Raw genomic sequence first — 22,481 nt, forward strand, 5'->3', positions numbered from 1 at the left:
AAATAATCTTGATGACAGAAGATCTCCTAGTTTCTTATACTAAATCTTATACTCTCCCATATAAATATAAATAGATAGAAGCTTAGATTCAATTGGTGACTTAACGTTAAGTTATATATTGAGATATTACATATCTTTTCTTTTCTCCCTTTAATCACCTTCTCTTAATCTCTAATTTAATTTTATTATTTAAAATGATCCTTAAAGAATAAAAAACGAGAAGAACACGGGTCTAGTTTTTCTTGCAGATTGATATCGTTATTTCTTTTAGATCGGACAATGATGCAGTTGCAATCAGATAAAGATTTTCTAAATACCATAAAAAAATATGCAATCATAATCTTTGATCAATCGGTCTGTTTTTGGTATTAAAGTTTTTCATGTAAGAGCATAATTATAAGTTTTATAATTACAATTAGTATCAAAGATATATTTTGAAATTAAATACCTTATATCATAAAAATATATCAGATTTATTTTATATTTTATATTTATATTTGCTTGTGAAAAAATATTGTTCAATTTTGATTGTATGATATTTGAAAGATTCATCTATATTATCGATATACTTTTCTATATCGTCTCTAAATATATTTTTTCGTGTAGGCAAAAGTAGGATGCCTCCATTTGTTTGGTGGGATACCATTGGCAACTTATTGTCCATAGAAGCACTATTGAGGGCCGGTTGCCACCATGGGCAACAGTTGCCTTGGGTGGCATTGCTCCAACCTATGATGGTAGGATTTGGCTGCAAGCGGTGATGCATGGCAACGTCCACTGCCTGCGGTAGCACAGGAAGTGCTGCTACTAGCTACTGTTGATGGAAGCAGTGGCCCTACGTGTGGCGATTGCCACCGTGGGCAACGATTGCATTGGGTGGTGTTGCTACTACGTGTGGCGGTGCTACGGTGCGCCGGTCGATGGCAAATAGTGACAGAAGGAAGTGTTGGGCTGACAGCCCATATTCGTGTGCATCAGTCCACAAGTTTTCTTTTTTTAATTTAATCTTAATTTATATTAAGGGAGTGTAATGGCTATACAAAAAAAGTAGCAACTATGTAGTTTTTGATAGCTACGGGATTCCAAAGAAAAGGAGGAGAACAAGACAAAAAATGAAAAGAAAGAAAAAGAAGAAAACAAGAAGAACTCAGAAAGATTGTTCTCGATCATCTAACAGCACTTTCATCTTATGTTAGATCAGATCTACGGTAGATTTTTACTATGATTACTCGGGGAGAATTATGAAGGATTTATATATTATGCATAGTGACGTGATCCTTGTATCCCAGTTATTCTCTTATGATTGTTACTAGGGTTTTGGGCAAGAGTTTGAGATTTGTATATTCATTATTATTATTGTAGATTATCTCTAGTTTGCCTCGTGGTTTTTACCCTTCACATTGAAAAAGTTTTTTATGTATATCTTGATGTTCTACTTGATTGTGGTTCCATTTAATTCCATTGTATGTTATGACCTGCTAATATTTGTTCTAGTAGCCGCACAGGACTAATGGCGTCACGTAAATGAACTCTAGCGAGCTACGTCACATAGCTCACGATTGTGCTGTGTTGATTAAACGTAACAACGACTATGAGAGAAGATTCTAGAGCTTTTATTTTTATTCAGTAAAAGAACATCTTTACCCTTTATAAATCATATAATTTTAATCAGTGTCCTTTAAATTTTTTTTTTAATTTTACCCTTCAAAAACCAAATAATTTTAATATGTATCATTAGTTCATTTTTATCGGTTGTACTCTTCAAAAAAATAATTATTTCTAACCTATGCCCTTACCTACAAAATTGCTATTATACCTTTATGAACTTAATTATTTCCAATTGATATCTTTGTTATAATTTTATCTTTCTGATTTGATAATATTATCTCAGTAGTTATAATTCAATAATAATAAATTCTATCACAAAACCCACCGAATATTTTTATCAAAATTAATTTAAAAAAATAAATTATAAATATTTTATTTTTATCCATGTGATAGAGAACGGTAGAGAAAGTAGTGCATGAAAAGCTCCTCTATTAACTACACCACTACTTCTCCTCCTATAACCCATCGTCGGAGCAAGAAGACGATGAGTCTCCACAAGTCTTACTCCCTGGTGAATAGCCCATTCTTATGGAAGAACCAGCCGGGGATATCCAAGATCACTCCACATGTAGAGGAGCGCTTTGTAAAATTTCAGGGCTCCTATTGGCTGAAGCTGTTTTATAAAGGCTGAAGCACTGTCATATCATCTGGCCTAAAATTTTTTTAATAAATGATATACAAGATCCAGTCGTATCTTGTCACTAGATCTGCCCCAGGGTTAAAGTACCGTGCTTCAGTTTTGATATATGTTAAAAGAAAAAAGAGAAGGAAAGTAAGAGGCAAACTGAGAGTGATTTGTCAAAAATGCATTTAAAGCTTCAAATAAATCAGCATGCATCCTGAGAGGCTAGCCAAATGTTAAAAGCTGCATCCATGGGATATTTCTTATGGTGTTAAAGATGAGCATATTAGTTGTAACCTGTGGAAGATAAAGTGAGAAAAACTTTTGATTATGTGTTTCTTTGTACTTAGGATGACACAGAAAGGGTTTTGAGGATCTCAATGAAGTTATTAAGATGATTTGCTCAAGTACCTAAATCAGGATGCTTGATATGGATAAGGCCTGTTACTTGTGGGTGTGGGCTTCACATCTTTGGTGTCAACATTTTTCTTCATCCAATACATGTGAGCTTTGCTACAAAAAGTTTCTTCTTTTTTTTCTTTCTAAAACCAATCATATTGCAACTCTTCTGTTTTGTGCCTGCAGAGAAATTGGGATGGTGGATTGTTATATATCTTTCTCTTTGAGAATATTACTCTGTTAACTTATCAATTTTTACGACATCATGTGCTTACATGTTTCATTGCAATTTGAGGAGCAAATGGATGACACAGATTTAGATTCAACTTCCTTAATATTGATTGCATCATATAAAAAGTCATTTAAGTAGTTGCAAGTATCCTTGTGCTTTTAACTTCCTTCTGCATGGTCTTCTTTTGATTCCTGTTCAAGGTTGTTTAGCAGATTGACAAATCAAGGGTAAAGATCGGGCATAGAAAATCTACCTACAGCATAAGCTACTGTAAGCAAGCTTTGCTTTGTTTTCTTTCCCCATATATGTACAAATGTGATGATCATACACACTAGTTAACTTGATATTATGTTCTTATTAGTGAGCTTATTGCATCTGTATGACTGATCATTCGTTGTATAAGTATTCAATTATGCCAATAATGTCCTAAACAGGTCTTTGATGTTCTTGAGGATTCATTTAGAAGCCCAAGTGCAAAAGATGAGAGCAACTGATGTTGATAGTACTGCAGCTAGTTGCTCGTTTTCTTGTGATGTTGAGGATTCTTATTAGAAGATAGATGACAGGTGAGTAAGCAGCATAATGCTGCCATGAAATAAGTTAATTAGTCAAAATATATATAAAAAATTATTATGTGATTATATGAAATTAAAGGTACTAGAAATATTACTTGAACATCATTTGCAAGAATTCAAGTTGTGTGTATATGTATACTTGTCTACTTTTGATCAAGTATACTTCCCAAAGTTGATAGATGTGCTATAATATGTATGTACGTACCATGTATCATGTTCGACAAAGCTGATTTCATCTAAGCATCATCCATGTATTCCCTTCTCAAGTCACATTTATTGTCATGGCATGCACCATGTTCTTATCCCAAGAACACAGTGTATTATTCTTGGAGTTATTGAGTGATCTTAGTAAGGGCGCTGCCCCACATAGTTGCCCGGAGGTTTGTAGTTGCAGATGATGAAGATGGCGCCGCTGTTGCAGCGCACACGGCCGCAGCCGATGGCCGTGGACGAACGCCACACAACCTGCGTGTAGTGGCCGCACACCTTGTTAGGGGCGCACGTGTTGCTGTTGTAGTCGTAGTACTGCTTCTCGGAGACCCAGGCGTTGACGGCGTCTGCCGCCGTGTAGTCGCGGCCGGAGCCCCAGAAGATGTTCTCGCCGTACGGCCCACCGGAGTGCACGAGCTGGCAGTCGGCCGCCCGCTGGTTGGCGTAGTTCTGGGCGTACGCCGCGACGGTGTTGTCCCACGACACGGGGCCGACGCCGACGGCGGCGCGGGCGGCGTTGTGGGGGCTCACGAAGTCCTGGGGCGAGTTCTGGGCTAGGATACCGGTGCATGCCATGGCAAGAGCCACGGCGAAGAGCATAGCCAAAGCTGAGTTTGAGGACCTCATTCTACTCGATCGCCTTCCTCTTCTTTTCCCAGACTGTGAGATCATAGCTTGGGTATTTATAGACGATAGCGGTGCGAAAAATTTCAGGCTTAACGTGGCTAAAGAGAGCCGCCTGGAAGCATAAAAGTCCATCTTTCTTCCACAACGAGACGGTATCCGTCTGCATCGTAGTGGAAATTAAGGAGATGAGTCCGTGCATGTCGTTTCATGGAAAAATGAAGCTTATCATATCCTACTTTCCCATCCATCGGTATCCAATTCTTCTACTCAACTTTTGAAGTCACTGGTCTCCATGGGAAAGCAATTCTCAGTTCTTACGTAACAATGGAGGAAGTGATTCATACATGCATGTGCCACGTCATCAACAGTACTGTGCTTACGAAGTGGCAAGGAAGGGAGATGAGGGAGCAACAGAAGAGGGTAGTGATGATGAGAGAGCTCCCGTATAAACATTTCTACCTATTAACCTCAAGAAAGGGAAAAGAAATAGGACAAATAGTCATCTTTGTGATCTGTATGAGTTTGAGGGCTGGAAGAATAACATTGACTTGTTGACCCAAACACATTTGATCGACGAGGGCAAACAGTCATTTGATTGACCCGTATAAACTTTTCTACCTATTAACCTCAAGAAAGGGAAAAGAAATAGGACAAATAGTCATCTTTGTCATCTGTAACATTGATTTGTTGACCCAAACACGGGCACATGAGTGGTTTCTACCTGGGTTGAAGATTTGTTGATCTTGAGGTTGATTTGTCTGTGTAGTTTTATGGGTTCGATGATATTAAGAGAGAATTTATTTAGTGCTGATATTGTTAGATTATATAGTCTTATATAATTAGCGTAAGATAAATATAGATCTAATTAAAATTTTTTATTATAATTATCGATTAATAGAAAGTAAGTTAATAGGATTCCGATGATTTCGATTAAAAAAAACTCTATCTTCTCTCGTACGATTTCGAAAAAAAAAAGAGAAGACGAGTTTAATCTTCATTGACGATCGATGTCATTGTTTTTTTTGCAATGGCCTACTTGCAATCAGATAAAAATTTGTTAAAGAGCATCAAAAGATACGCAATCATAATCTTTCATCTATCAGTTCAAGTTTCTAGGATTAAAGTTTTTTTACATAATGATATAATTATAATTTTTATGGTTACACTTGATATCAAAGTCATATTTTAAAATAAAATATCTTAGATATATATCATATTTATTTTATATTTAGATTTATTTATTAGCACCCTTCACTTGCAATAAGATGTTATCACTTTGCCACTCAAGTATATTGCTCTGTTCTACAGTTGACTTGGTGCTCTATTCTAGAGTTGACTTGTGTAGATTAACAAGCAATTATTAGTTCAGAAACAGGATCACTAAATAGGTTACTCAGTTTCAAAGTGGCAAATGTTTTGTGATTATTTTTATGTTTACATCATCTAATCCACTCACTCAGTACCAATTATACATGATCAACTAGTACATCATCATCACCAACCAACTCCTTTGTTTTCATTTTCATGGATTCTTCAAGATAATGCTGCCTTGGATCAGAAGAAGACATATTTTCTACTTTTATGGGGGGAGATAAGTGGATGAAAAGATGAAAGCTCCTTTTTTTTTGTTTTGGTTCTATAGATGTCAATCATTTTCAGATCTATGTGCTAAAAAACCACTTAATCTCCATACAGAAAGAGTAGATGTGAGTTCATGTGGTTTTGTATTTATGCACAGAGATTAATGTTTTCCTTCAACATGAACACTGCATGAAGCAATTGAATTGGAGTCTGAACAAAGAAAGATCCATAAATGTGTTCTGCATGCAGTGATCATGAAATTGATGCAAAACTGCAGTCTAACATTACATACATATGTATGTATAAGCAATTACACCATCCTACAAAAGCATATGGATATACAAAAATACATTTTTCTTTGTGCTATTATGAAATTGAAGAGTGTAAGACCATGGACTGCACTTAATGCTCTTCACAACATCAACCAATTGGAATCTTGACTTAGTCCTTACAAGTGTGGTGCCCAAATAATATTTGACCCACCTAATTCTCAATGTTCGGAATAAGTGGGAATCACATCCTCTTCTTTCTTAAGATCTTTCATTTGACATCCCTTATATTTGAATCCCCTTTGTTTTCACAGAATTCTTCTATATCACAATCTTTATTTTATATAGCTTAATCCAATTATGTTCCCAACTTTTCTTTGATAGGGGTTTGACATTCAAACATCCATGAAAAACTATTTGACTTTTCTCCACTCTCATCTTAAAATATGTTTGAAGTGATTAATTGTAGTGGAACAAACTTGTGATTTCTTTTTAAAAACTTGGTTATTTTTTGACCTTAAAAAATAATAATACATGTCAAGAAAATAAATTGTTCATGTCAAACACCCTCTTTAAATAATCAGTATACATAGAATCTTCTCTGAAACATCTGCCTATCCTGTAGGTATATATATATATATATATATATATATACATTGTGTTCCATTAGAAATGGCTTCCTTTTTTTAGACTCCATTATTGAGTCAAACACTGCATTATGACAAGCCATGTCAGTGACAGTCCAACACATGGCATCCTCAAAGGAATTCTTGAATATATATATATATATATATATATATATATATATATATATATATATATATATATATATATATATATATATATATATATATACTTGTTAGGCTTACACAGTTGCGGACCAGAGTGGCAAGAAGACAAACAGAGTGCAGTTTTGTTGACAAGCTGAAGGACATTTTTTAAGGTGACAAGACGAACAAGGAAGACTCTGTGATCTCACAGTGAAGGCCGATCGATGCATCATGATCTGTGTTGTAGTGATGTGTTCCTCCGTGACAGGCCGGCGATTGAACCCGTCCGGTCGAGACAGCGCCGGCCGCTCGTCTCGGAAAGGTTTCTCGACGTGCCAGATGGCCTAATTATTTTTTTTAAAATTAATTTAGTTATTATAAAGATTATGATCTGTTTTTGCATAACAGTACAAAATTAGTGCTGTAGGCTTATTGATTTGTGTGTTAGCTGTAGCTGTCATCAAGAGGAAGCACCTCTTACTACGAGTCTGTTGTCACCTTCATGTGTCGGTGCTCACGCTGCACCGTTCTCCACCGTGAAAGCTCTGATTACCAGCTATTAAAGGCTCGACTTTTTATTGTTTTATCTTTAGCAACAAAAGCATGATTGGATACCACAGATTGATAAGTTCTTTTGACCAGTTGTAGGATGTCAATCCCAGCTATTGATTGATTGTGGCTGATTAGTAATTTCAAGATTTTTACCGTATCTTTCCTTCTCCCTCATTAATCTTCCCGAGTTCTTCAGATGATGATGAGATTAATTGACTGATTGATTAGCTCGATCCATGTGTGTCTTAATTCGGCGTACCAATGATGTGAGAGGCAGTAAAAATCTCGCCTTTCTGATGCTTTCTTTTCCACCTCTCTCCTGTTCTTTAATTGTGTTTTCTTATGTACAGATCGGCAGTGGACGTGCTGAGCTGTTCTTGTATTCCCTTCCTCGGGTTGTCTTTGTCGTGCCCGTCTTATAGATGGCCGCGCCTATAAAGTAGGCGCTCCTGTTCCTATCTAGACACACTCTCCTCTCTCAGCCTCTGAGGCAAAAGTCCCGCCTTTTCGCGCGCTTCCGGCGGAGGAAGTCGCATTGCTGTCGTGACCCTCGCTTCCGGCCGACAACCGCTCGGATCCGAGGTGTAAGTCAACCCCCGACGCCGGGTATATATGAAAGTTTGGTTCTTGATCGTGTTCGAAAAGTAGGGAAGGTAAGTAATGGCGCCGCCGATCGGGTGGTGGAACGAGGAGGCCCACCGGGGGACGCCGGTGGTAGTCAAGATGCAGAACCCCAACTGGTCCATCGCGGAGATATCGTCCCCTGACGACGACGATGAGTGTGCCGTCGTGGCCGGCAAGGAGTTCGCCGCCGCCGGTAGAGGGGCGAGGAAGGGTGCCCGGGAGAGGAACGCGAAGCAGATCACGTGGGTGCTCCTCCTCAAGGCCCACCGCGCAGCGGGCTGTCTCACCTCCCTCGCCTCCGCCGCCGTCCGCGTCGCATCCGCCGTGCGCCGTCGCGTCGCGTCCGGTCGGACGGACTCCGACGCCGCCGTCTTCTCCCCGGAGGAGAGCCCTTTGCTGCGGTCGCGATTTTACTCCTGCATCAAGGTCTTCCTCTGCCTCTCCGTCGTCCTGCTCGGGCTCGAGGTGGCGGCGTACCTCAAAGGCTGGCATTTGGGCGCCGCGGAGACGAAACATTTGCTTCTTCCTTCGTCCCTCGGCGTCCGGGGGCTTCTCGAGTCGCTCTACGGCGGGTGGGTGCGCTTCCGCGTGGAGTACATCGCCCCGCCGCTCCAGTTCCTCGCTGACGCCTGCGTCATCCTCTTCCTCATCCAAAGCGCCGACCGCCTCATCCTCTGCCTCGGATGCTTCTGGATACGCTTCAAAGGGATAAAGCCCATTCCCAAGAGCGCCACGGGAACCTCCAAGGACCTTGAATCCGGCGGCGAGGACTACCCAATGGTTCTTGTCCAGATACCCATGTGCAACGAGAAAGAGGTAAGCTTAGTACAAAGCTTGGATCCTTGCGAGTTGGATTTGAGAGTTTTGAGCCAAAATTACCATTTTTGCGGATTATTCTTGCCATTTTGCAGGTGTATCAGCAATCAATTGCTGCAGTGTGTAATTTGGATTGGCCAAAGTCCAACATTCTAATTCAGGTGTTGGATGACTCCGACGATCCCACAACACAGGCTTTGATCAAGGAGGAGGTGGAGAAGTGGCAGCAGAACGGGGCTCGGATTGTTTACAGGCACCGAGTGGTTCGAGATGGTTACAAGGCTGGAAACCTCAAGTCAGCCATGAATTGTAGCTACGTCAAGGACTACGAGTTCGTCACCATCTTCGACGCCGACTTCAATCCGTTGCCCGACTTCTTGAAGCGGACTGTGCCTCATTTCAAGGTATCTAGTCGTCTGAACTCAGCTTCATCTCTTTGGTTATAAAGGTCAACATTTGATGGTAACTCTGGTTTGCTCGTGTTTACAGGACAACGAGGAGTTGGGATTGGTGCAGGCAAGGTGGTCATTCGTGAACAAAGATGAGAATTTGCTGACCCGGCTTCAGAACATTAACCTCTGCTTCCATTTTGAGGTGGAGCAGCAGGTGAATGGGGCCTTCATCAATTTCTTTGGGTTCAATGGCACGGCAGGAGTCTGGAGGATCAAGGCACTAGAGGATGCAGGAGGATGGTTGGAGAGGACGACAGTCGAGGACATGGACATCGCGGTGCGAGCTCATCTCAAAGGATGGAAGTTCATATTCCTCAACGACGTGGAGGTATGACGAGAATTCTTTGGATAACCTGACATTTCATGAATTTGCAGTGCTTGATGGAAGTATTAGACTTCTTCTCATGTCTATGCACTCTGTTCAGTGCCAATGCGAGTTGCCCGAGTCGTACGAAGCTTACAGGAAGCAGCAGCATCGATGGCACTCTGGTCCTATGCAGCTGTTTATGCTCAGCTTGCCGGACATTCTCAGATCTAAGGTATGATCTACAAACCAGAATCTGAGAAGCTTTACTTCAAAGCATTGAAGCTTATTCTATACTTCTGAACTTTGTCGATTATCTTATCTTAGAGATAACCAACCAGCTGGTTAATTGTTGGAGGATATGACCATCTCAATTAAGCTCCTGTTTTGATCAAATTTAATTGACATATTTTCATGTAATTGACATACAACATCAGTGCATAAATTAGCTGAAAACTGAATAGTGACTGCATTCTCGATCCCTGATTTGCGTTCTTATCATGATATCTTTCAGCTATATTTAGTTACAATGGCAATATCTGAAGATACTATCGTAGCGCATAAGCATTATTCTATTTATCGACCTAATGATGATTTCCTCATTATATGTTGTATGTTTAGATATGTACACACTAACTTTGTACAAATCTATGCTATACTTCGCGGAGGATCTTGCTCTCGAGCATGTGTCCGATCGTTAGGAAATTGCAGAAGACTACTATAATGTTCAGAAGTTGGCAATTGGATTACTGTAATGTTCAGAATTCAATTGCCCGGTTTTGATAACTGAACTGTTTCGATCGCTTATTTCCGGTTCTCTTTTCTATTTTGCTGAATTGGAATGCGAATTGCCGCAACTTCTAGAGCAGTTATTTTCAGTCTCTTTATCACTGTGTGTTGATACTTAATAGAGCTAAAGCTACTGAAATTTTCAGCAGTTCAACTAAGTCTCGATTGTGTTATTACCGAATATTTCTTGCCGAAATGTAGGTTAAATGCGATTTCTTTTGAGCTAACAAGTGTTGTATCTATTTCAGATTGGGTTCTGGAAGAAGTCCAACTTGATATTTCTGTTCTTCCTCCTCCGGAAACTCGTCTTACCTTTCTATTCCTTCACCTTGTTCTGCATTGTCCTTCCATTAACAATGTTTGTTCCGGAAGCTGAGCTCCCTGCATGGGTGGTGTGTTACATTCCTGCAACCATGTCCTTCCTCAACATCCTCCCAGCCGCAAGATCCTTCCCTTTTATCGTCCCGTATCTTCTCTTCGAGAACACCATGTCGGTGACTAAGTTCAACGCGATAATCTCGGGTCTCTTCCAGCTCGGAAGTGCCTACGAGTGGGTGGTGACCAAGAAGTCCGGTCGTTCCTCCGAGGGCGATCTTATTTCTCTCGCGAAGAAGGAGCTCAAGCAGCAACGACATGTCTCCCTGCCTAATCTTGAAGCCATCGCAAACGGAAAACCGCAGCCTGAAAGGGAGATGAAGAGAAAGCATAACAGGATTTATCGGAAGGAGCTAGCGCTTGCTTTCCTACTCTTAACTGCGTCAGCTCGGAGCTTGCTGTCGGCGCAGGGTATCCATTTCTACTTCCTCCTTTTCCAGGGGATCTCATTTCTACTGGTGGGTCTTGATCTGATAGGCGAACAAGTCGATTGAAGGAGTTGGTGAAGATTGGATTTACCAGTACAGCCACTCATCATATTGAATAACATTACTTTCGAGAGGGATCACTGCAAGTAATACTTCTTCTGAGTGGAGATAACAAGGATGTTCTTTTTCTTTCAGCTATCATTCATTTGTAAGAAATTTTGATGTTAGAGAGTAAAATAAACTTGGGTGAATCACTACCATGTGAATTCCCAAGTAAGAAGATGTAACAGCTCCAACACAACTATTACAGGAAGATGAGATGTTCACCAAAGTGAAAATTCTCTTCTTTTTGCTTTCTTTCAGATACTATTGTCACATTATACTTGTGTTTTAAGTGCATTTTTTTCCTTATTCAGGCTTTGGACCTCATTGATAATGTGAGGTTAAACATATTAACATCCTGGAATTATGCAAATTTGATCAATGTTCTTCTGCATCCTTCCCATATAAGCCAAAGCATCATTAAACTTGAACAGGAAAAAAAGAGCTTACAGCATATCCTGCAATCTCTGGGAGATTTTTTTTCCCCATCCAATTGTAGAATCTCTCTCTTTTCCTAATATCTAAAATACCCCTAATCACTCATGAATTTCCTGTTAGTGTTTTCAAGGACATCACAAAAATAAAAACAATATAACAATATTATAGTATTTCCTAGTATTGTTGAAAACAATATTACTATGTTACAGTATTACTTTAATATTATCAAAAATATTATAACACAATGTAAAAAACTTATAACAAAATAATTTCATACTATGTTATAAGAAAAAGTAAAAAAAGAATATTCAGAAAAAATTAGAAAAGAAAAAGAATTGCTTGAGAATTTTAAAAAAGTAAAATACTTCTTGAAAAAAACTCAAAAAGAGATTTTTTTTAGAGAATTGATGTAGGGGTTCAGACACTAACCCAGGCAATTTTATTTACCTAATTTTATTGTTTCAGTCTCCATCACAGTCCACCAAACAAAATATCAAATTGTGTTTGTGGAACATCATTTATCAACATGACCAATAATGTACATATTAGTGAAATACTGTCAAAAAAACATGTAACACACTGTTAGATTGACTAGAAAATCTAATACAGAAACACGTTATTGACCTCTCTTGTTATCTAAAGAAACATTTCTTTCCCTTTGCAACTTCCCGACACCAATCTGTGTAATGTCACCTTGCCAGAGAACAAATATTTCTCCAAATGATGCACAGTGCCAAACAAAACTCTTCAAGCATTCAAGGAAAGACATGAGAAGATCAGATAGCAGCATCTGCCATCACCAGTCCTGGCTAACCTCAATGTTCTACAAGGAGCATTTTTCACTCTAAAAGCATGATACGCTCTATTGCTGCAGGTAGCAGTTGCAGAAATCTCATCCAAAAGAATACCCAAGAAAAATTCACAATATAAAATCAATTGTTAGACATGCAGTAGTAAATGTTGATTAATCTTATCTATGCACACTGTTTCTTTTTGTTTCCAACAGATGACATTAGATGAATCTGAAACATCCTTGTTTTTAGTGTGTTCTTCCTCAAAAACCTAGAACGATTGAAATGCATTCAGCACAGTTATTTTCTCCCAAGCAAATATTATTTTGCTGAAATATCTGCTATATTGTCTCAGTAAAAAAATCAAACTCCCAATAAGAAATCTAATAAAAAAAAACAAAAACAACGAAATCAAACACTACAATGACTGATATCGGAAGAAAGCCAGAAGGCTTAGATAGTGGTGCTCATATTCTATGGGTGTTAGAAGAGTCTGTCATGCCGATTCTACAGCATTCAGAACGAGGAATTTTTTATAATCACAGCACCAAGAATCTGCACACCGAAATACAACAGATATCAAAACTCCCACCTAAACCATATAACTCATCAAAGATCTTCCTTTTATGACAACTACCACATCCTCTATGGATCCCCAAGTCAAAGACATACTTAGAATCAAGAAATGGATTCTATAAGCACGGCCATACCAGTTATTAAAAATATCAAATAAAATCCGAATAAAATTATTGGCGAGCGCAACCCAAGAACCGATCTTTATCGATAAATTCTGAGCAAACAATGTCTGATACATACGGAAAGATAGAAGGCAGAGAGGTGCTCATATTCTATGGGTGTTAGAAGAGTCTGTCATGCCGATTCTACAGCATTCAGAACGAGGAATTTTTTATAATCACAGCACCAAGAATCTGCGTACCAAGTTACCACAGTAGTGAAGGACTCCTATCTCGATCATATAATTCCCCAAAGATCTTCCTTTTACGTCAACTACATTATCCTATAGAGATTCCCGAATAAGAGATATATTAGAATCTCGAAACGAAATCGATAGTCACGGCCATACTAGTTCTTGAAGAAAAAAATAAAACAAAATCCCTAAAAATTCATTGGCGAGAGCAACCAAAGAAACGATCTTTATCGACAATTTTTGGGGAAACAATGAGATCTATAATCACGGCGATAATTCGTGAAGGGAAAGAAGAAAAGGAAATCACATAGAGACATAAAAATTTAGAGGCGGGCGTAACCCAAAAACCAATCTTGATCAGTGAGTTTAGGGCTTTAAACGCCTCCGATCCATATGGGAGCCGAAGGACAAGCCGGCGCCATCGATCTCAGAAGCGATGAGCGGACTGACAAGGCAACGACTCCCGTCGAAGTAATCCAAATACAAAAAGCGAAGAAATTTCTTAAGAAGCAATGCATATTGAAGAAGAGAAAACGAAGGCGCCTGCGCTCACCAACGGAGCAGAGCGATCGATTTGGTTGCAGTGGCGTAGATCTCGTCCATTATATAGGAAAAACGTAACCCTAGATTCTATTCGACAGGTGTCCATCTATTATTGGTTGAATCGGCATCTCTTAGTTGGGCTGGGAAAACCTTCTATGGCCTGCAATGTTGGGCTCAGTAATGGGGATGGCAATGAGACTTCAGTTGAGGTGGCAGATGAAACCACCTCAACGTTAGGGTTTAGGATTGCATGAGGTTTTTCTCCTAAGATTTAACCATAGAAATCTCTCTTTTATTTTTCTTCTGAAATCGGGAGAAATACGTGATTTGATCGTATCTAAAATAATCTTTATATTTTAAAAAATATAGCATATAAGTTTTTCCTATCAAGTTTGAGTTAACAGACTTATAGCCTACGTGACATGCCAACTCATAATAAATAATTAATATAATAATATATATAATTTAAGTTTTAAAAAAAGTTAAGATCTATTTTAGCCCATATAGTTTTGACCTTGAATTACTTAAATCCTTATGATTTATTCATGTTTATAATAACCCTTATATTTTTAAAAATATAACATATAAGTCCCTCTCGTTAAGTCTGTTAAAATAATTTAATATAATGACATATTGACTCATAATAAACTATTAATATAATGATATATATAATTTAAGTTTAAAAAAAAATCGAGACCATCATCAATGATAAGAGGATGCATCATCTTGAAAGTGACTACTAGTAGCAGCATCGAGTCGCTACTGCCAAGCAAGCGTCGTACACGTGCATCCTCTCTCGCATTAACGATAAGCTTAGGAGTTTCCGGTCCTACCTCAAGTGGATGTGCGTTGACCAGTTCGACACTAAGCACATAGTGATCTCCTAATTCATCTTTCTCCTCTGGGTGTCTTCGTCCCCATCGCCTCCTACTTCGTCTTCTCTTGCGCCCCCACCTGCCATGCCTATGATGTGGTGATCTAACTCTCCCTCACCTTCGTCTTTGACCTCTCCTATATCTACCTCTTCGAGTTCATCCATCACTATAACCTTCGTCGCTTCCTCTTCCTCGCCAAGATAGGCCTTAATCATTTTTTAAACTTAAATTATATGTGTTATTATATTAATAATTTTATTATGAATTAGCATGACATGTAAGTAAACTCTAACGTTTGTTAACTTACACTCGATGAGATATACTTATATACTAAGTTTTTGAAAATGTATGAGTTATTTAGATATGAGTACACCATAAGAATTTAATTGGTCTATGACTAAAATCACATAGGCTAAAATAAACCTTAATTCTTTTTAAAATTTTAATTATATATGTTATTATATTAATAATTTATTATGAGTCAGCATGTCAAGCAAACAGACTCTAACACATGTTAACTCAAATTTAACGGGATAAACTTATATATTATTTTTTTAAAAATATATAAGTTATTTTAGATACGAGTGAGAGTTTAGGTTGTGTATGACCAAAATCATATTGACTAAAATAGATGCAAATCTAATTTCAAAACTAACGCTCAAATAGATTTAGAATCCTAGACACTTTTTGTCTTCATCAGGGCAAACAAAATTAGCTGACTTGGTTGACGAATTAGGCCTTCACATATTGATCAAATTGATGTGTCATTAATTTATCACATAAATTATTTTGGTGAGGAAAAGATGAGATTCCACATGAGATTGTTAAGGAAATTGCTTGAGTTAGACTTCCAGAGAGGCTGCTGTGGAAACCAACATCACAACTCATTAAGAAAGTTCAATACTTTGACACGGTTATTTGTCTTGATCACAAGATCAATTTCCACTTCTTCTAGTCGATGTTGATCTCCTTATTTCTCTATAGTTTCTTGAGCAAATCTATATGAACATGCTTGCTTGACTGGATTGCATCAGGTTGTAATCTATTAATGCTGCACTTGCCGTCCTCCATTAAAATAGTTGCCGGAGAAGTTTGTTTGTTTCCATGGCTAATCCGAGTTTGGCTGCTGACACACATCTCTGCAGCACCAACGATGTTTAATGCTCTGTACTTTTGTTCGACCTGTGAGCATGAATCTGATGAAGTAATTTGGCTCTCTTTTTGTTCAGCATTTATGATCACAAACAACTGGCGGATGCACGGATGCAGCATTCACTTCACCGCGTTCTTCCCATGAATCAACAGAAGATTAATGCATTTTAATTGAGACACATTCTACTATTATTCTCAGAGACTCGGTCAAACCCTCCATTCAACCTTCTCTCGATCAAGTCTTCCCTTGGCTTGTCAGGAGTCACATTTCCACCGGACAAAGCAATCCACAAACGAAGACTAACACTATATGTGCGGTCTTCATCTCACTTTCAGTGCCGAACAAATTCCTCCTCCATCTTCTCTCCCTCATGCTTTCCATTGTCGAATTCTCAAAGCCATAGAGACCGGTAGAGAAAATAGTGCATGAAAAGCTCCTCTATAAGTGCACCACTTCTCCTCCTGTAACCCAACACCGGAGCAAGAAGATCATGAGCCTCCACAAGTCCCACTCCCTGGCGAACATCCCCTTCTCGTGGGAGAACCAGCCGGGGATCTCCAAGATCACTCCACATGCAGAGGAGAGCTCTGCACAAGAACATGTCAGGCTGCCGCCGCCGCCGTGCCAATCCGATAGCCCGAAGCTGTCGGCGCACGGCATATACGTGCCTCTTCCGCCCTGCGCTTTCCAGCCGCCTCCGCGACAGGTTCTGACGAAGAAGGAGGAGGGGGAAGACCCCTTCCTTGCAGCCTACAGGGAGTGCACCAGGAGCAGGAAACAGGGGAAGGCAGCCACGGAGAGGAAGAGAGATGTTTGGGCTGTGCTCGAGAGGTTTGGGCTTGGGTTGTCTTGCAGGAGCAGCTCTGGGGTCAGGGAGGGTGCCATACTAAGGTTGAAGGAGCAAAAAAGGGTTCTTGCCAACTCCAAGGGGAAGAATTACATCTTTTGATCCCTTGCAACACTAGTCTTTTTCTTGATACAAAATACAGGCAACAATTACATCTTCAAGGAGTTGTGATCATGTGAGATTACATTGATATTTTTACAAATGGATATTTGATGAAGAACTGTATGAGTAAATATTTGATGAACTGCAATCCAAAGAACAAAAAGGAAGAAATGTGGTTTTCTTTCTTTGTTGGCTACAAATGAATGCCTTGAATAGTTTTTTTCTGGTCCAAGTCAAATCTTCACTTGTTTTTGTTTCTAAAGTGTGATTAGGTGTGTTAATTTAGTTTCTTGGATTCTGAGTGGATACCAAATTATAAGATGCACTAATGACATTTTGTCTATTAGTTTGTGTTGGGCTACCACCTCAACTGTCTTCTGAGACTGATGCTTTGTATATATATATGGAAGCACACACATCCAAAGGAACAGACAAATAGGAAGGCCCCATATGTCGCCTTCCCTCTATAAAAAATAAAGAAGAGTCATTTGTTCTTCACAAGTGCACAAACTATAATTCCTGATGCTATTATTGTATTCTCCAACAAGAGTCATTTGTTCTTCACTGCATGCATGAACTTTGATCCGAGCATCAAAATCACCTTGATAAAGATCAGAACAAAAGAGAAGTAGACTTCCATTCCATGAAGTTTGGTGCAGCATTTTAGAGTTGAAAAGACTTCCTCCAAAAGATGTCAATGGCTCAGAGGCTAAGATGTTGCAGAATTCTGATGTCTCATGTATGTATCAGAATGAATCCTCAGGTGTACCTTGTGGTTTTGTTCCGACTTCTCTCATCCAAAGATGTCTTCTTCTTCGCCACAAGAAACAAATAGCCCATGGTAAGATCTTGCAGAACACCCATGTCTCTCCTCCTCCTCCGTAACATCCACCGGAAAACAATAACTCAGGCCAACATCATGCAGAATACTAATGTCTCGTGTACCTGACTGAATCTTCAAAGCCAGTAAGCAAAGAAGTCTGATGGCTTTTCACTTTCACAGAACTGGAAATGGAGATTAGATTCGAGAGTCGAGGGCGCAGATTTCACAAGCTCGAATCATGGGGAACTCTTCCGTGGCACAACAGCGGCAACACAATCGCTTTAATCATGTATTTTAGACTGGTCTAAGGGATCAACATCATCGTGCATCCTTCTTCGATCGTCTGTAATTAATATGCACATGGTTTGATAGAACCGTGGACCATGACATGTCCAAATAACTCTGTTACGCTGGACCATCGCACCTCCAAATAACTCTGTTCCACCTACCAGCCATTGCAGCAGCAGCAGCAGTACAACATGGCTCTCCCGAGTGGAAACTCCCATGTCTCTGCCATCCTCTGCCCTAAGCATCACTCATCATCAGCAACCCCTCTCTCTCTCTCTCTCTCTCTCTCTCTCTCTCTCTCTCTCTCTCTTCTCTACATGCTGGACGAAATGCGAATTGCACATCAAATCATTCTGCAATTTCGAGTCACTTAAATTCCATTATGTGGTCCTTAATACCGCCAATTACGCCTCGAATTGCCACCACATTCTGACATGCTTGTGATGAACTGTAACACCACCAAGTTTTTCTGATGCTTATCGCATAAATCTTCAATCGTAACCAAAAGTACATGACACTTATTCTTCTTAGACTCAGCATACAATAACCTTAAACAGGTATTACAATAGACTAGTAATCCATCATTGGTTCTGAAGCAATCCAGTAGACTGCAAGCGAGCAGCTGATGAAGCAAGGATTTGTGTCTTCCTGTGGCATGCATTATGTTCAGAGATTTGCTACTGTAAGCGAGTAAATTTCACATGGTGCTGATGAATAGAATCAACATCTTTCCAAGGTGGAGTGACGATGAAGAACATCGAGCACAGCTTCTTCGCTGATCTCCTCAAAGATGATCTGTTCGATCTCAGCCCCAACCTCTCCTATCTCATGCCGAAAGTGGCTCCATTCTTTCCTGGACTCGGAGAAATCGACATCTATCAACTGGGATATACTGCCCAAAGCACATCCTCGACTCTCCCGTGACAGGATCATCATCCCCTCCTCGGTGATCTTCCCACTCCTCTCTGGACTTGGGCATTCGTGAGATTTTGAGAGCCTTCCTTCTACCTCCTTCAGCCAGTCTGACAGAAAACGGTGTGGGTGAAGGAACTGGGTCCTTGTGTTGGGGTGCTCTTCCAAGCCGATCCATGGAGCTTCCTTTGTGTCCTTGGGTGAATCAAAACCTGAGGTTGATGGCACCTCTTCCTCAACTGCAAACGAAGAACACAAGGGAGAAGCACATCATTCGGTGAAACAAGAGAGACAAATGTACCTAAAATCCACATGGAAGTAATCAGACAAGACAGACAAAGATCAATGTTGCGTGCAAAGAGGAGGAGAAACAACCTTCATCAGAATGCAGCTCGAGGACTGACACAGGGCTGCGCTGATCGGAGCCGCCCATAGCTCTCCACTGCTCCTCTCTGTCCGGATCACCTTCGTCGGTGCCACAGGAACAAGACAGCCGGCGGAACTCCACAGCATTGTTCTTGCCCTTCATCTCGAAGAACGATCTCAAGACATTCCATCTTCCGATGCCAACAGCTCCACCATCCCACCTCCAAGCTTTCCTGATCACCTTGCCGTAGACAACTTTGTTCAGCAGACACCTCAGAAGTCCGGTTCTCTTCCTCCTGCAGCCATGGGTGCTGAACCTTCTCAGCCGCCTACAAGCACCGCCATGCCAGCACATGAATGCAGCAGCACTGGGATTCATTGCTCTATCCGAGTACCCATGCTCCAAGAGGTAGACATCCAGAAGAAAAGGCTCTTGTTGCTCTTCCAGCAGCTCAAAGAGCCTCCTACCATGAAGCATTGGCTTGGGAACAGAAGCCATTTGTCTCCAGACTCCAGACTCGAAGGAAGAAGAGAGGAATGGCCTAAATATCAAAAGGGAAGACGAAGATGGATGGAGAAGAAGAAGAAGAAGAAGCAGATGCCCATTCCCTGCAAATGTATGCGAAGTAAGAACCCAGCCAAACCCGGAAGGAAGGAGTCACAAGCCTTTAATCTGGACATTCCGCACTGAGCCCTGAAACAAAAACATCATTCTCTGCACTGAAAACCAGCTCACAGGCGGTGATTGGAAGGCTGATGCTCTGATGAAACATGCAATGACCAAATGCCCAAAACCTGGCCAAAAGAGAGTTTTGGCAAGTATCTAGTCGTCCCCACTTGGTTGTCGGGTAGTAGGAGCAACCATGTGTCCATGACAAGAGGGAGTGGCAGTAGAAAAGATTGAACTGATTTGTTGTTGGGATTTGTGTCTGGTGGTAATGGTGGCTTTGGCTTCTACTCTCAAAGCAGTACGACGCATGTCATGGGTTGGGTGGGTTGTGTCTACCATTATGGAAGAGGAAGTCTTCAGGGCTTCAAAGCCAATCTTCTTCTTCCCCATAGTCCAAACACTGTTTCTACCTTTCAACCTCGAGTCCAAGAACATCTGCACCTTTCCCGCGAACAATCACTCCCACCTCTCTTTAAATATACTTAGTCTTAGCTACAGTAATAGTGACACATGTACATGAAAAGGTGATGAAAAAAGCTAAAGAGAACAACTGCCTGGGATGGAACACCATCTCCTAAAGTGGCCAACAGATCAACCAATTAAATATACCCTAAATCTGCACTCCTGACAAAGTCAATGATGATGAGAGTTGTGAAAGATTTCTTTGTTAGATTGACTCCCTTGAATCATGTTATCTCTTGATTGATGCAAGTCTTGCACTCTGATATGAGGCTTATTTTCTATTTGGCATCATGTCCACCACCAGCAGACCATCACAAATCCACATAAACTGTTCATCAAAGCAAGTCCTTGCTAATTAATGCTGCTAAGCTGATTGCTTTGCCCCCTCAAGAACATCTGGGTGGGCTATGCCACCATGTAGCTATTGTTTTCTTTTAATCATTTAGCAGACACATGGAATTAGAGCTGACATGCAACTCCCTGTACATTACCAGGAATCCATTTAGGAATATATATATATATCATAAAATATAAAAGAATCATTTCCTCAATGCCCATGATTCTTGAATGTCCTTTTATTGAGGAAAGACAATGGGGGTGGAGAAGGAAACCAGGATTACTTGTTGAATTCAAAGATTACATCAAGATGTCTTCTTGCAAGTGTTGAACTTGCAGAAATCAAGGAGTGTATATAATTAAGAAGGACTTGACTGCTGTTAAGATCTGCAGCCTTTTAAGTCTTTTCTTTACAGTCTTTGCTGAGGATTAAAAGCATGAAAAAAAGGGAGAGACTTTATTCTGACCCCCAACTCATGTAACTTCTAACTTAAAAAGGCAATTTGATCTCCCTCTGCAGCAAACTACTCCTTTATGACACAAGCAACAGAAGTAAATAACAAAGTTAAAAAGGAGGAGGAAAAGGGAACACAACATTTATTGGGAGCAAAAAGAACAACTTCACCATAAAGCAACTGCATCAAAAGGAAAGGAAACAACTTTTGATTTCTCGAAGACAAAATATAAATAAATTGGTCTTGAATAAAGTATGTTTTTAATCAAACTTATGGTTACAAAAGTTTTATATATACTTCTTACAAAACTAAAACAATTATGAATTTGCCTTTGTAGATAGTCATGTCAACTAATTGACATCATCTATGCACTCCTCAAGACTTTTCTGTGATGACAAGAATATTAAAAGGTTTAGATATTTTGTGTTTTTGTCTTTCAAACTCAAACTAACTAATATGAGAGTGATTAACATCTTAATATTTGAAGGGATAATTATGCATTATTTTTTTAGGACAAGTATATTATTTCTGAACTTTGAAAAAGACATGAGTAGAAGTGTAGAACCTCAAAAAAATGAAAATAGAAAGAAAAAAAAAAATCTATGGCTGTTGTGAGAGAATGATAACTATCTACTCCACCAGAGGTTAGCATTGGATCTAAAATTAAGCTTTTGAAATGTCTCAACCCATGAAACTATATTTTTTTTAGTACATAAGTTGCTTACTTAAAATTCATGACTTGGATCTATGGGTTCATCCTTCACCAACATTATATATATATATATACCACTTTTAAGCATGCATAATTATAGTTTGTTTGAGTCAAAAAGAAAAATCGACTTACTGGCCACTTGAAATCTCATCGGATATGTTTTATATATTTTAAAAAAATTATTCTTAAATCATCATTGATTATATATTTTTTATTTTCTATCCATAAAATATTACCAAAAGTTTCTAATAAAAGAATAATCAATGTGATATGTAGCATGGATCAGAATTTCATATACTTCTCAACCTTAGACGTGGCAAATGACTAATTATTTAATGTTAGATGAAGCCTAATTATTGTAAGAATAAATAATATTTAATGTTAATTACCTCAAAATGACTAATTATTTCTTTAAAAAAAGACTAATTATTGTAGGATAAACAAA

General features: G+C 39.4%; 3 protein-coding genes and 2 non-coding genes across 5 annotated transcripts; 1 reads left to right on the forward strand and 4 right to left on the reverse strand.

The window, feature by feature from the left end:
* Positions 1-3,666: 3,666 nt before the first annotated feature.
* On the reverse strand, positions 3,667-4,310 carry LOC135635266 (pathogenesis-related protein 1-like). Its single transcript, XM_065146233.1, has one exon. It carries the CDS (start codon positions 4,271-4,273, stop codon positions 3,782-3,784), a length of 492 nt encoding a protein of 163 aa, XP_065002305.1. The 5' UTR covers positions 4,274-4,310; the 3' UTR covers positions 3,667-3,781.
* Positions 4,311-7,892: 3,582 nt separating this feature from the next.
* Positions 7,893-11,595, forward strand: LOC103982934 (probable xyloglucan glycosyltransferase 9). Its single transcript, XM_009400034.3, has 5 exons — positions 7,893-8,885; positions 8,981-9,289; positions 9,375-9,665; positions 9,763-9,876; positions 10,679-11,595. Exons 1-5 carry the CDS (start codon positions 8,106-8,108, stop codon positions 11,297-11,299), a joined length of 2,115 nt encoding a protein of 704 aa, XP_009398309.2. The 5' UTR covers positions 7,893-8,105; the 3' UTR covers positions 11,300-11,595.
* Positions 11,596-13,025: 1,430 nt separating this feature from the next.
* Positions 13,026-13,116, reverse strand: LOC135637388 (small nucleolar RNA snoR8a). The gene has a single exon (XR_010496249.1). It is a non-coding gene; the product is annotated as a small nucleolar RNA snoR8a (small nucleolar RNA).
* A 284-nt stretch (positions 13,117-13,400) lies between these two features.
* LOC135637389 (small nucleolar RNA snoR8a) lies at positions 13,401-13,489 on the reverse strand. The gene has a single exon (XR_010496250.1). It is a non-coding gene; the product is annotated as a small nucleolar RNA snoR8a (small nucleolar RNA).
* Positions 13,490-17,531: 4,042 nt separating this feature from the next.
* On the reverse strand, positions 17,532-20,188 carry LOC135635844 (uncharacterized). Its single transcript, XM_065147224.1, has 2 exons — positions 19,411-20,188; positions 17,532-19,274 (listed from the first exon to the last, which is right to left on the reverse strand). Exons 1-2 carry the CDS (start codon positions 19,898-19,900, stop codon positions 18,844-18,846), a joined length of 921 nt encoding a protein of 306 aa, XP_065003296.1. The 5' UTR covers positions 19,901-20,188; the 3' UTR covers positions 17,532-18,843.
* Positions 20,189-22,481: the final 2,293 nt, after the last annotated feature.

The sequence above is a fragment of the Musa acuminata genome, chromosome BXJ3-4, assembly GCF_036884655.1.
Source record: "Musa acuminata AAA Group cultivar baxijiao chromosome BXJ3-4, Cavendish_Baxijiao_AAA, whole genome shotgun sequence".
NCBI lineage: Eukaryota > Viridiplantae > Streptophyta > Magnoliopsida > Zingiberales > Musaceae > Musa > Musa acuminata.

Excerpts from the sequence above, each read along its gene's own strand:
- LOC135635266 (XM_065146233.1), bottom strand. The coding sequence starts at position 4,273 with ATGAGGTCCTCAAACTCAGCTTTGGCTATGCTCTTCGCCGTGGCTCTT.
- LOC135635844 (XM_065147224.1), bottom strand. The coding sequence starts at position 19,900 with ATGGCTTCTGTTCCCAAGCCAATGCTTCATGGTAGGAGGCTCTTTGAG. Across the intron at positions 19,275-19,410 it reads CGAGCTGCATTCTGATGAAG|TTGAGGAAGAGGTGCCATCA; the intron begins GTTGTTTCTCCT and ends CTTCGTTTGCAG.
- LOC103982934 (XM_009400034.3), top strand. The coding sequence starts at position 8,106 with ATGGCGCCGCCGATCGGGTGGTGGAACGAGGAGGCCCACCGGGGGACG. Across the intron at positions 9,290-9,374 it reads GGACTGTGCCTCATTTCAAG|GACAACGAGGAGTTGGGATT; the intron begins GTATCTAGTCGT and ends TCGTGTTTACAG. Across the intron at positions 9,666-9,762 it reads TATTCCTCAACGACGTGGAG|TGCCAATGCGAGTTGCCCGA; the intron begins GTATGACGAGAA and ends CACTCTGTTCAG.